At 39.0% G+C, this 11,170-nt stretch overlaps 2 protein-coding genes across 2 annotated transcripts; one reads left to right on the forward strand and one right to left on the reverse strand.

The window, feature by feature from the left end:
• Window positions 1–2,327: 2,327 nt before the first annotated feature.
• On the forward strand, window positions 2,328–5,163 carry LOC137913767 (aspartate beta-hydroxylase domain-containing protein 2-like). Its single transcript, XM_068757402.1, has 5 exons — window positions 2,328–2,780; window positions 2,958–3,164; window positions 4,140–4,347; window positions 4,664–4,777; window positions 5,054–5,163. Exons 1-5 carry the CDS (start codon window positions 2,328–2,330, stop codon window positions 5,161–5,163), a joined length of 1,092 nt encoding a protein of 363 aa, XP_068613503.1.
• A 2,690-nt stretch (window positions 5,164–7,853) lies between these two features.
• On the reverse strand, window positions 7,854–9,820 carry LOC137913769 (calcium-binding protein 5-like). The gene is made up of 6 exons (XM_068757404.1): window positions 9,770–9,820; window positions 9,053–9,083; window positions 8,801–8,944; window positions 8,540–8,649; window positions 8,249–8,396; window positions 7,854–7,882 (listed from the first exon to the last, which is right to left on the reverse strand). The coding sequence occupies exons 1-6, from the start codon at window positions 9,818–9,820 to the stop codon at window positions 7,854–7,856; spliced, it is 513 nt and encodes a 170-aa protein (XP_068613505.1).
• Window positions 9,821–11,170: the final 1,350 nt, after the last annotated feature.

An 11,170-nucleotide genomic window follows, 5' to 3' on the forward strand; every position in this document is an offset into this window, starting at 1 on the left:
GGCTTTGAATGAAACTGAATAACATAAGAATGTTACATTGAGCAAATTGATTAGCAAAATGATTATATGATCATATTAAATACGCAAAACAAACATTTTTGGTCAGATGTGCTCAAGCTTGGTTTTTAGTTTACGTCTTCTTTGGATGAACTGCATTTTATGATTCATTTGTACAGAAATGAAGCTTTTCTTTTCCTCAAAAGGTGATAGTTGCATTTTTTCTTTTAAGTAAGAAATGTAGGTATAAGAAAATATACTGCAAAGACATTTTATTGCTTGTTTTTTAATGATTACACTCAATGCTAACAGATCCTCTGAAACCGAGAAATGAAAGGGGGATTTTACGAGATTGGCATCTGTGTAATAAGGTTTAGAGTCCACCTGCGGCAAGGGCAAGCTCATTTGATGCATTTTGGAACATAGTAAAATACGCAAACAAACACGACACTTGCTGTTGTACTGTAAAAATATTGCTTATTACAATTGATAGCAAAAATATATATACAAAATTGTGAAGCAGTCAGTAAAGAATTCCATCAATAATTCTGGAACTGGTCATATGTTTACATTACAAAGGCCCAAATGAATCGGATTAGAGCTTAGAATGCTCGCTGATACTGTAGAAGCTCCGTTTTGATATATAGATAGATCCAATTTACAACACACAAAAACATGAATGGCAATTTAATGAAATAAGGGCTAACTATTCCGGCTTTTCCCTAAAAATCTGAAACGAGCCTGGAAAATGCGCTGTTCCAAAATGCATCAAATGAGCTTGCCCTTGCCGCAGGTGGACTCTAAACCTAATTACGCAGATAGCTGTTAATAGCAATGTCAATAGCGACGCGTCCAAAAGCTCCTCTTTTGGTTTTTCGAGGCGTTTCCTCGCTGACATTTCCAGCCTGACGTGCGCAAAGCGATAAGGAGACAGCGGCACCCGCACCTCCCGCACCTCCCGCAGCACCCGCACCTCCCGCGGCCCTCTTTGTGCAGAGGACGATTTTCGGCACCAGCCATCACTTACCTTAAGCCCGACTGGCGCTTTGAAAGGTGTCTGCCGCTTACCTTTATCGCTCTGCGCTGTTTCAGCCCGTATCCCTGTTGCGCGTTGGGGATGTATGCCTGCCTTTAGCTGTTTTTTGTTCGTGTTGTTGACGCAGTCGGCTGTAATGTGAGGGTATTTGTGTTGAAGCGTCAGGTGCGCCCTAGCGGTTGCGCGCGCAACTGCAGCGGCGCGCCGCGAGAGCGATCCACATTTTTTTGTCCGTGGGCGCTTGAGGAGCTGTCCACTCCACGCCAGCACGGGGTGCAAGAAGAAGCGCGTCCGAAACGACGCTGCTTGCTACATCAAAGGTAATCGCAGAGATCTGAGATGAAGCACGAAGTGCGCGTTACCTCAGCTAAAGGCCTGCATGTTCCATAATATATGCATGGTGACCATTTTTTGTGTGTGCCGTTGTTTCTCGTAATGGTGGGGTGGACCAGCTGAGCTGGTTAGCGCATTGATTCCCAAAACGTGCTGGAGCTGAATATGCGCTGCCAGAGGGCAGTGACGTCATTTAGCGCGTATAAGTAACTCCCTTATGAAATGAATCCCGCTGGAAAAGGGAAATCAGGAAAGAATCCTCCTGCAAAGCTGAGGACAGGTGTGCAGGGATATATATAAAAAAAAAACACGCACACACTCATATACATTTAGAGAAATGCTTAAGCATCAGCATGTAAATAGGCAACAAAGTCAGGCTTTTGGCTAGACGTAAAAACAAAAGGAATATATATTGCACTCAAACATTTCCTGACTTATCAGCCATTAACAGCTAAGGTATATCATTTGTAAGAATGGTGCCTGCTGGGAAGTATTGTGCTGCAGCAAAAGCTATAGTTTGACCCCTCGCCCATGCAGCAAATAAGATCAGCACTGATCACAAAGGACCATGTCAGTGTCACAGGCGGATAAACCAAAAGGTCAGTGATGAATAGTGACCTATCCTAAATGCTGCACTAATTTCCTCCAAGTGTGACCCCTGAGGGCGATTAAGATTTAAAAGAAATTTAAAAAAATGAGTCCGGTTTTTTTGAAACTAGGGCAGCCTATACCAGTCTCATTTGTTGGTATAGTCTTTTCTGTGTCAGTTTAAACAAAGAAAGGAAAAATCCCAACAATCACAAACATCAAAATCAAGATGAACGTTTGAAAGTTTGTTTGGGCATAAAAAGGCCTAGAAATGTTTATTTTAACAAAATGCACTGAGATGATTTTACAGCATTTACAAAAATCTCTAAATCTGTTTCTTTCTTTTTTTAAGTTTTTCCCAAAAGTTGAAAAGATGCATTGGTCGATGGACACACTGCCCGTGCTTCCATATGTCGACCTGGGTGTCCAATCACTGAATGGCCTTCTTTGGACTCTACTGCTACTTTTTCTGTGGCACTGTTATCGGATGGGCTCCGACCTACAAATCCCCGGACATTCACACGCTGGAAAGCTCAAGTCAGGTTCGAGGCTGTCTCTGATGTCTCGTGGCGGCGGCAGTGCCAGAACAAAGAGCAGTGCCCGATCCAAGCAGTCAAGGAATGATCAAATTGCTCCTTTTATTTCCATGGAAAGGGAGGAGGATGAGGAGCAGGGACAGGGCTACCTCACCCCGGTGCCGAGTCGCACCTTGTTCCCAGTCCAGGCGTCTGCAGAAGCCAAGAAACTGTACCGAGCGCTGCAAGATTACGCCAAGCGCTACAGTTGGGTGGGCATGGGCCGCATTCATAAGGGCCTCCGTGAGCAGGTACGAGTTTATTGCCTGCAAGTGAAAAGCAGGTGGTTTGTTACTGGCAGAATTTAAGTGCGGTCTGTTCAAAGTACAAGCAAATCAAAAGTTTATGAATCATAATTACCTCCAAATGATGACGCTTAGAATCACTGTCATTAATCCATCTTTGCTTTCCTATCATTCTCACTGTAGGCCAGACTGAACGATCTCTCTGCTATACAGAAGCCTCACCTCTTTTTCCTGCCGGATGTCCCAAGTGTCCCTTTTTTCCCCCGTGATGCTCATCGACATGACATTGAAGTTTTGGAGGCCAACTATTCTAAAATCTTGGATGAATTCAAGGCGCTTTACCAACGAGGCATTGACTCAAAATTAGGCTGGACCTCTCTGGGACCAAAGGTACACAATACAGCATTTCAGAAAGAGGCAGGCCAATAAACACGATTCTGTTAAAATAAAAAATGAAAAATGCAGATGTGATATAAATGCAAAGCGTATAAAACTAGAAAAGCATTCAAGGAGCACAGACCTCCGCCAAGCAGCTCATTCCCCTCCTAATTAGATTTACATCATCCACGTGGTGATCTGGATCATCACCAAAAGGTTCTGAATTGTTCTTGGTATCTTTATGCACCAAACATGAAAAGTAAAAGTGAATGTGTATTTGTAAAAATGTTTTGAATCTGTAAATGGGGTTTTCAATATTTAAATAATAATATTTCTTCCTAAAGTCATTCTGGATCCGATCCAGATGAAATTTGGCGGTGAGATTCAAGATTCAAGATTCAAGATACTTTATTGTCATTATGCGAGCATAATAAAATCGTGAGAAGGCCCACGGCTTAAGGCACACATCATAACAAACTAAATTCTCTCTCTTAAGACTAAATTCTCTCTCCCCCACCCTACAGGACTGTGTCAAATTCCATAAACATCAGTCAATAATCAACCGAGATATTGAGGAACAAATGTTTAAGTCCCATTGACTGCAATGCTACCTAACATTTCAAACTGATCCATAATCCAGGATCTCTTCTGGATTATCACCGAAATGTAATCATCTGTTCCTGGTAACATTCCCAACATTTTCTGAACATTTCATCAAGATCTGTCCGGAACCTTTTGGGTTATCTTACTAACAGACGGATGGACAGACAGACAAACGCCAGCGATTACATAACCTCTGCCAAGGCGGAGGTAAATATTGATTTTTTTGCAAAGTGCTCTGTGAAAGACAAGGGTATGAAGTATTATTATGGTCTGCATTTTCTCCATCAGATGTATAGACACTGAAGGATAAGTTGAATAATGATTTGGTTTAATTCTAACGAGTGAGTCTGAGCCGTGTTAATTTAAGGTCATTGTCTCTTTTAGGGTCAGGTGGTCTTTCCTTTATACAGCGCAGGTGTCTGTGTGTCAGGAAACTGCCGGTCCTGTCCCAGCACCTACCGCACACTCCTGTCTCTTCGTACATTTATAAGCAGCAACTCATTAGGATCTGCTGGATTTTGCCTGTTGGGACCAGGAGCGACTTTGGGGAGCTCATATGGACCCACCAATACACGCCTACGTTGTCATCTTGGTGAGTACCAGCGACTCCCAGAGTAGGACACTGTGAGACAGGCGCTTTGCTACAAGACCTTTCAATACAAGTTATGAGATCAGACTTACTTACCTTAAAAACACCAACAACACCCCAATTAAATGCTCAACCATTACATAATGTGATATGTTTTATTTTAGGGTTTAAATGAATTTCCCCTTAGCCTATTTTGTATTTTCCATTTGCCAGTAATCCTCTCTGTTTTAAACACAGCCAGGGATGGAGTGTAAAACCAACTTAGCTAAGGGGAAACACATGATTGTATTTGCTTTTTTATTATCTGTCTCCTCCGTAGGTCTGCAGACTCCATCCTCGTGTGAACTGGTGGTCGGAGGGGAGCCCCAGTGCTGGTCAGAAGGACACTGTCTCCTTGTTGATGATTCTTTCCTTCATAGTGTCTCCCACAAGGGTTGGTGAATCTTTAACAATGTTAAAATATACATTTTATTCGGAATTGTCTCTGTTCTGTGTAAGGAGAAAATGATTGCTTTTTATTTTCATTTTCAGAATTACACTTTATCATGAAATATGTTAAGAACAGGAATTTTAGTCAGCTTTTCTTTTCTTTTTTCATCTCCATCAGTCACTAAAGTCCCGTACAAGGAATAAAACTTCCCTGCAATGCATGATATTTTCTCAAGCGAGTCATGGGTATCTTAGTATTTGATTGTATCTGTTTCTGAAGGGGCTCAAGATGCTGGACCCCGAGTCATTTTCAGCGTGGACCTCTGGCATCCAAATGTGGCTGCAGCAGAAAGACAAGCTTTGGACTTCATGTTTAGTCCCGAACTCTGAGTTTGCTCCTATTAAACAACATTCAAGGACGCCTTGCCTTAGCCCTGATTGTCGTGGGTCATACAACTTATTCCAATCGATGAGTCACTGTGTGAATCAGATAGAGACGAGGCTGGACAAGGACATATGGGAGACAACTGAAAACTCCATATTTTGAAAGCACAATGAGAACAATCCTAAGAAGAACATAGCTTGGCTATTATCTTGACTTCATGTAATGCACTAGCGAATGCTACATGCGTGTGAAATCTGTCTGCCCTACTTACGGGGGTGAGTCAGCATGGTACATTATATTTTGAAATGTTGCTAGAATGCCTACAGTTCAACCAATAAACTGAACACATGAAAATCCATCCATCCATCTTCTTGGCCGCTTTTATCCATAATCGGGTCGTGCTGGAGCCTATCCCAGCTGTCTACGTGCGAGAGGCGGGACAGACCCTGGACTAGCCGCCAGTTCATCGGATGGCCACGCGTAGAGAGACAATCACTCACGCACGCACTCACACCAATGGGCAATTTAGCGCAACCAATTAAGCCACGCTGCACGTTCTTGGAGGTGGGAGGAACCCGGAGAAACTCTTGCAGACACAGGGAGAACATACAAACTCCTCACAGAAAGGCTGCAAGTCGGATTCAAACATGCAACCTTCTTGCGACACCACTGCGCCACTGTGCTGCCAAATACATATTTGTATTGGTTCTTTTTTTGCCCCCAAATGAATGTAAAACTTCTGAAAACCTTTTTTGTTTTTTCAGTTTTAATTGTCTTGCGATCCAAATAATAAATAAATAACAAACAATACCCATATAATAAAGGATAAAAATATGCGTATAGTTTTTTGATATGTGTGTGAAGCAGAGCTGCTGTTTTTGTTGGGTTCTTCCTACTGATTAATTTGTTAAACAGTTATATGTTAATAATTGTATCAATTCTCTTTTTGGCTTTTGACACACTAAATTCACGTCTTTGTCCATTACGCTCCCTTTGAGCTGTTTCTGACTACGTTTTCAGTCACCAGATGAGAATTAGAGTGGTGATTTTTGTCTTATCTGCCATCTGTTCATCTAAGGGTCCCATGATGAGGATTAAAGAGACTGAACTAATCCACCCCCCGAGAGACAGATTATTCCTGAGATTGTTTATTTGTAGTTGTATGTATGTTGTTTCATGTTGTATGATTTGCTCAACACTTGCCATTTATTCAACGAGTTGTGTGGGATTGGATGGAGAGTTTACCATTGCAATCAAATACACAAGGGAATTACCTAAATATTGAGTGCTACTATTATATGTGTGCTTTAAACGATGACATCCCAATGGAGGAAAAAAATTGCAATGCTTTCAAATACACAAATACTTTTCCTTATTAATTTTCATTTTCTCTCTGACGGCCTTGACTTTACATTGTGGACTCTAAAGACAGCTTGAAGACAAAAATATCTATTGTCACAGTCAACAGTTCTCATTTTGGGCTCTATTACGCAACAGCATTAATGGGCTCAGAGGGATTATTTTCAATAAAAGATGCCAAAAATGGGCAAAGTGGTTGGAAAATAAATCTGTTATTATTATTACCGCTGGAAGCTTGCCATTCATGAATAATACCAGTCATTTGTGATGAGATTTATATTAATCTGATTGATATAGCTATAGAGTATTATACTAATACATGTAGGTACGTAATATTAATATACGGTAGGTAAATATTTGGCATAGACTGTAGCAATATGCATATCCAATTAATAGCAGATCAGATATTCACCATACATTTGAATTTAAAAAGCATTCTCATTAAATATAAATTCTGACACACCTGCCCAATCAACATAAATGTAAATATGCACAAGCAAAATCTTTATATTTGTACGAAGGAGACAGTGGAATCTGAATCTGCAGTTCTTGGAAGTGGGAACAATACTCAAACAATATAAAAAAAAGTATATTATGACTTCACAAACTGTGTGCATATTGCCTTTCTACAAGATTTTTTCTTATCCTGCCTGAACCACCTCTGCTGCATCAGCTGGAGGTGATCAGATTTTACATGCAATGCAAAAATATAGACAAATCCCAAAGATTTGAGAAATACCATGCATTTTTTTATTTTTCCTCCACATTTTATATTTGAGATGCAAGAATGCTCGTATACAAAGCTCAGGATTTAGAAGGCAAAACGCATCTTATCAAAAATTAAACAAGATGGTGGGGCAGCTGTTTGAGATGGCGACAATGGTAGAAGGAGAAGTGGCAGTCGGAGGCTCTCGGCCCAGCTGAGATAATTTTCTCCATGTGACACACTCTGGAGTTGGTTTTTATGGCGTTGTCATGGCTACAGTCAGATTAAAGGGCCGGATTGAAGATTCAGCCATGACTCCTGAGATTTCAGGAGTGAAGATTCTCAGACTGATTGATCACATACAATTGTATTGCAGTCACTCTACAGCAAATGAGGAGCTAAATTGTGATATCAAGTTACACGTTCAATATGTCAGTATATAAATCCTTGCTAGTCTAAAAAAAGGGATCTTTCATTATGAGCACTAAGTCAGTGATCGCTGCAAAAGTTTCATAAAATGTATTTCTCTGTATTATTTAAACAATCCAACTACAACAAAGTAAACACAGGAAAGGAAGTAGGCAGTGATCTGTGTAGAATTCGATTAAAATTCTGTTCATTTCGTTGTCTTCATTTCTTTGACATCATTTTCACAAATTCTGCAAAAAGAAGGGACAGATTATTTATTAAATAAATTCAGAGGTCCTAAGCAAATTGAGAACAACAGTACTGCTTATAGATTACATTTAGGCAATATGTAAATTTGTCAAGTTTCTCACACACACATACAAACACAACACAGAAACACTCTGACATAAAATATGAATAAAATGTGAACACATTATTTCTACTCTGTGAATTTATTTTTTCTTTTTTTACATGACAGACACTATGATGTCTTATAAAAGCAAAAGCAGAGCTTAAGCCATCAGTTAAATACAATGCAGTTCACCCGCAGCTCTCACACTGCAGTGAACTAACTAAACACAGACTTGGTTCTAACTAAGACTGAATTAAGCTCTTACCCTCAAAGTCGACGGTCCCATCGCCGTTGTCGTCCGCTTCTTTTACCACTGCTTCAATCTCTTTTTGACTGGTGTGCTCGCCCAATAACTTTTTTGTGGCATGTCTCAACTCTTCAGATGTGATGGCGCCATCACCGTCTATGTCAAACTGTCAGACCAGAGAAAAATAATAAACATTACAAAGTTTTAGGACATTTTGAATTCACTTTACGCTCACACCACAACACTGCATTTCATCTTTTACAGTGTTCATCAAATATTATACTTTTAGGTTTGGTTTGTTGTATTCACCTCTTTAAATGCATCCTTAAGTTCTTTCAAGCCAATCATCCCCGCAGTTTCAGCCAGAAGTTTTGGGGTCATTAGTGCCACGAAATCTTCAAAGTCCACCCGTCCACCCACTGAAATTAGACAAACAACTCTGAGCAAGCAGAAAAAAAAATTAATTATATTTTAGGGTAATAATTATTTTTTGTCATTATCATTGTTAGTAACAAATAATTAATGGGGTATGAAATATTTTTGCTGGTCTTTTGCATTTTTATTGCTCACAATTCATGTTGATGTTTTGACTCAGCTGTATGAGCTCCATTTCCGTTGGCATATATCCCATGGTCCTCATCAGGTTACCCAAGTCTTTACAGGCTATGAAACCATCCTTGTCTTTATCAAACTCTACAAAAGCCTCACGCAGCTCTGGAGAACAAACGCACACAAATTGAGAAAGGAATATGATGAGAGAAAAAAAGAATACTGTATACTGTATTAGGCGGTAATATGAAGTATAATATGCACAGCATTTACCTTCAATTTCATCGCGTGTTAAAGTTCGTGTCTGCAAGTAATATGACATGACACAAACATGAATGCATTTTATACAGTGTTAATTAAAATGTGCAGCTTTGGTTGTATCCCTAGTTAATGATCTCATTTAAGCTCTATAAACTCCATATTTTAAAATAAAAATATTTGTTGCAGATCAAAACTTAATCGCTGCCAGTTAGAATTACTCCAAACAATGAAAACAATAAAGTCTGTTTTTTTTTATCAGAAATAACACCAGCACCTTCCACATTACGCTCTCACATAAATGACAAATTGGAATTATGAAATATAGCTATACTTCCAAACCAGTATGATTGTGGTAATTTGTTGTTTTTTAATCTGGTAAAATAATCAATACCAAATACAATTTCTGACTATCGGATGTTTCTTTTGGCTATCCTAACCACAGGATTCATCCATTTTTATATTACATCATAAAAATCTATGTGCTGTTTTGTATAAACAGACATTGATAGTATGTGAAAATAGCTATGTCATCTGTGGCGTCCTTGCTTTTTTTACTTGAAATCTTAGTGTATAATCTCAAAAAAAATAAAAATAACATATTGTTGCTTAAAAATAACATCAGATGAAAGAAACACAATTTTGATATGCTAATGCTAATTTCAAATCCACCAACCTAAGACAAAAATCTAACTAATTTACTTTGAAAACCATCAAAACATTTGGTCTTACTTGTCTCCTAGTTGCTCCTCTGAGAAAGATGCACGCTTTTTTAATACTCATTGTGACAGACAGACTTAGTTTTACTCAAAAAAAAAAAAAAATTCACTCAATATATGCTATTATATATTTTAGAGCAAGCCTGTGTTTCAGCTGTGATCAGTAGAGATCTGTGCGTACCAAAGCGGACGGATGAGTTCTCATATGGATTATCTCTGCAGCTTTGCTTCAGAAAAAGAAGACCAGCTTAGAGCTGTGGATATAGACATTTTTATAGGCACAGTCAAAAATAACTGCTATTTCAGATTGCTAACTCACCACATTTGAGTTTTCAGTCACTGCTTTCATATTGCGTGATTTTACTGTATTTTTTTTGCTTTATATTGGCTTCTTCCATTCTGGTTTCGTAAAACGATTGCCTTCATAATTCTCTCGATTGTCACGAGAAGAAAGAAACCACAACTCAACAGATGGAAAGAGGGGAAAGGTCTACAATTAGAGTTATGAATTATGCACACTGAATGTTCAGTGCCCATAACAGATCATACATGATCCTGTTACATAATCCTTCATGCGTTGCAAATATGAAAGTTTATGCAATTTGAGACGATATCCTCAATGTGCACATAATGATGACACCGTTGCTTGCTGACACTTCTGATATCTTTTTATCTACCGGTATTTGTCTTTTTGACCACATTTCCATTTGCCCTATTACAGTAACAAAAATTGCATTTTCTCTTTCTTTATAAGTTGCAGACTTTAGTTTAAAAAAAATATGTTGCAAATGGCATTTGCAAAGTTCAGCATATTGTATATGCATATGATTGGATGCCATGATTGAATGAGAGAGGTACCGAATCCACCTTGTCCTTTTAAATAAAGTACATCTGACATCTAACAGGAAAACTCTCCAACACAAACTAGACAACAGTAGGAAGAATACTGGACGGTTAGAAATGAAGTATCTGCCGGGGTCCATTCCACTTTAATGCTTGTGCATGGAAATAAGAAACAAGAAGCACAAAACGTGCTGAAGAACCCAAACCCCAACAAATTCAAATATCACAATTTTTACGATCATCAGCAGGGGGCACCAAGACATCATGAATGTAAAATCCATTGTTGCAGCAGCGACCTTAGCAGTTTAAGAGCATTTCTCAGGAGTCAGTCTCATCCTCGGTATTAGCGTGACAGTGGGAGGAGATAAAAAAAATGGCTGAAGTAGAAACATTATCTCACTGGAATAGAGAAAGTTCCATCTTTATGATTGAAGTAGGACGTAAAGGAACAATGAGAGGAAAAATTGTTGCAAGAGAATCATGGAGTCCTTTAAATGGTTTGATCGTCACAATTAGTCTTTTGACACCAACGGTTGATAATATGATCTTTTAATTTGGCACTTTCATAGCA

This window comes from Brachionichthys hirsutus, unplaced genomic scaffold, assembly GCF_040956055.1.
Source record: "Brachionichthys hirsutus isolate HB-005 unplaced genomic scaffold, CSIRO-AGI_Bhir_v1 contig_853, whole genome shotgun sequence".
NCBI lineage: Eukaryota > Metazoa > Chordata > Actinopteri > Lophiiformes > Brachionichthyidae > Brachionichthys > Brachionichthys hirsutus.

Excerpts from the sequence above, each read along its gene's own strand:
- LOC137913767 (XM_068757402.1), top strand. The coding sequence starts at position 2,328 with ATGCATTGGTCGATGGACACACTGCCCGTGCTTCCATATGTCGACCTG. Across the intron at positions 4,348-4,663 it reads ACGCCTACGTTGTCATCTTG|GTCTGCAGACTCCATCCTCG; the intron begins GTGAGTACCAGC and ends TCTCCTCCGTAG. Across the intron at positions 4,778-5,053 it reads TCATAGTGTCTCCCACAAGG|GGGCTCAAGATGCTGGACCC; the intron begins GTTGGTGAATCT and ends CTGTTTCTGAAG.
- LOC137913769 (XM_068757404.1), bottom strand. The coding sequence starts at position 9,820 with ATGAGTATTAAAAAAGCGTGCATCTTTCTCAGAGGAGCAACTAGGAGA. Across the intron at positions 8,397-8,539 it reads TTAAGGATGCATTTAAAGAG|TTTGACATAGACGGTGATGG; the intron begins GTGAATACAACA and ends CTGGTCTGACAG. Across the intron at positions 7,883-8,248 it reads TGGGACCGTCGACTTTGAGG|AATTTGTGAAAATGATGTCA; the intron begins GTAAGAGCTTAA and ends TTCTTTTTGCAG.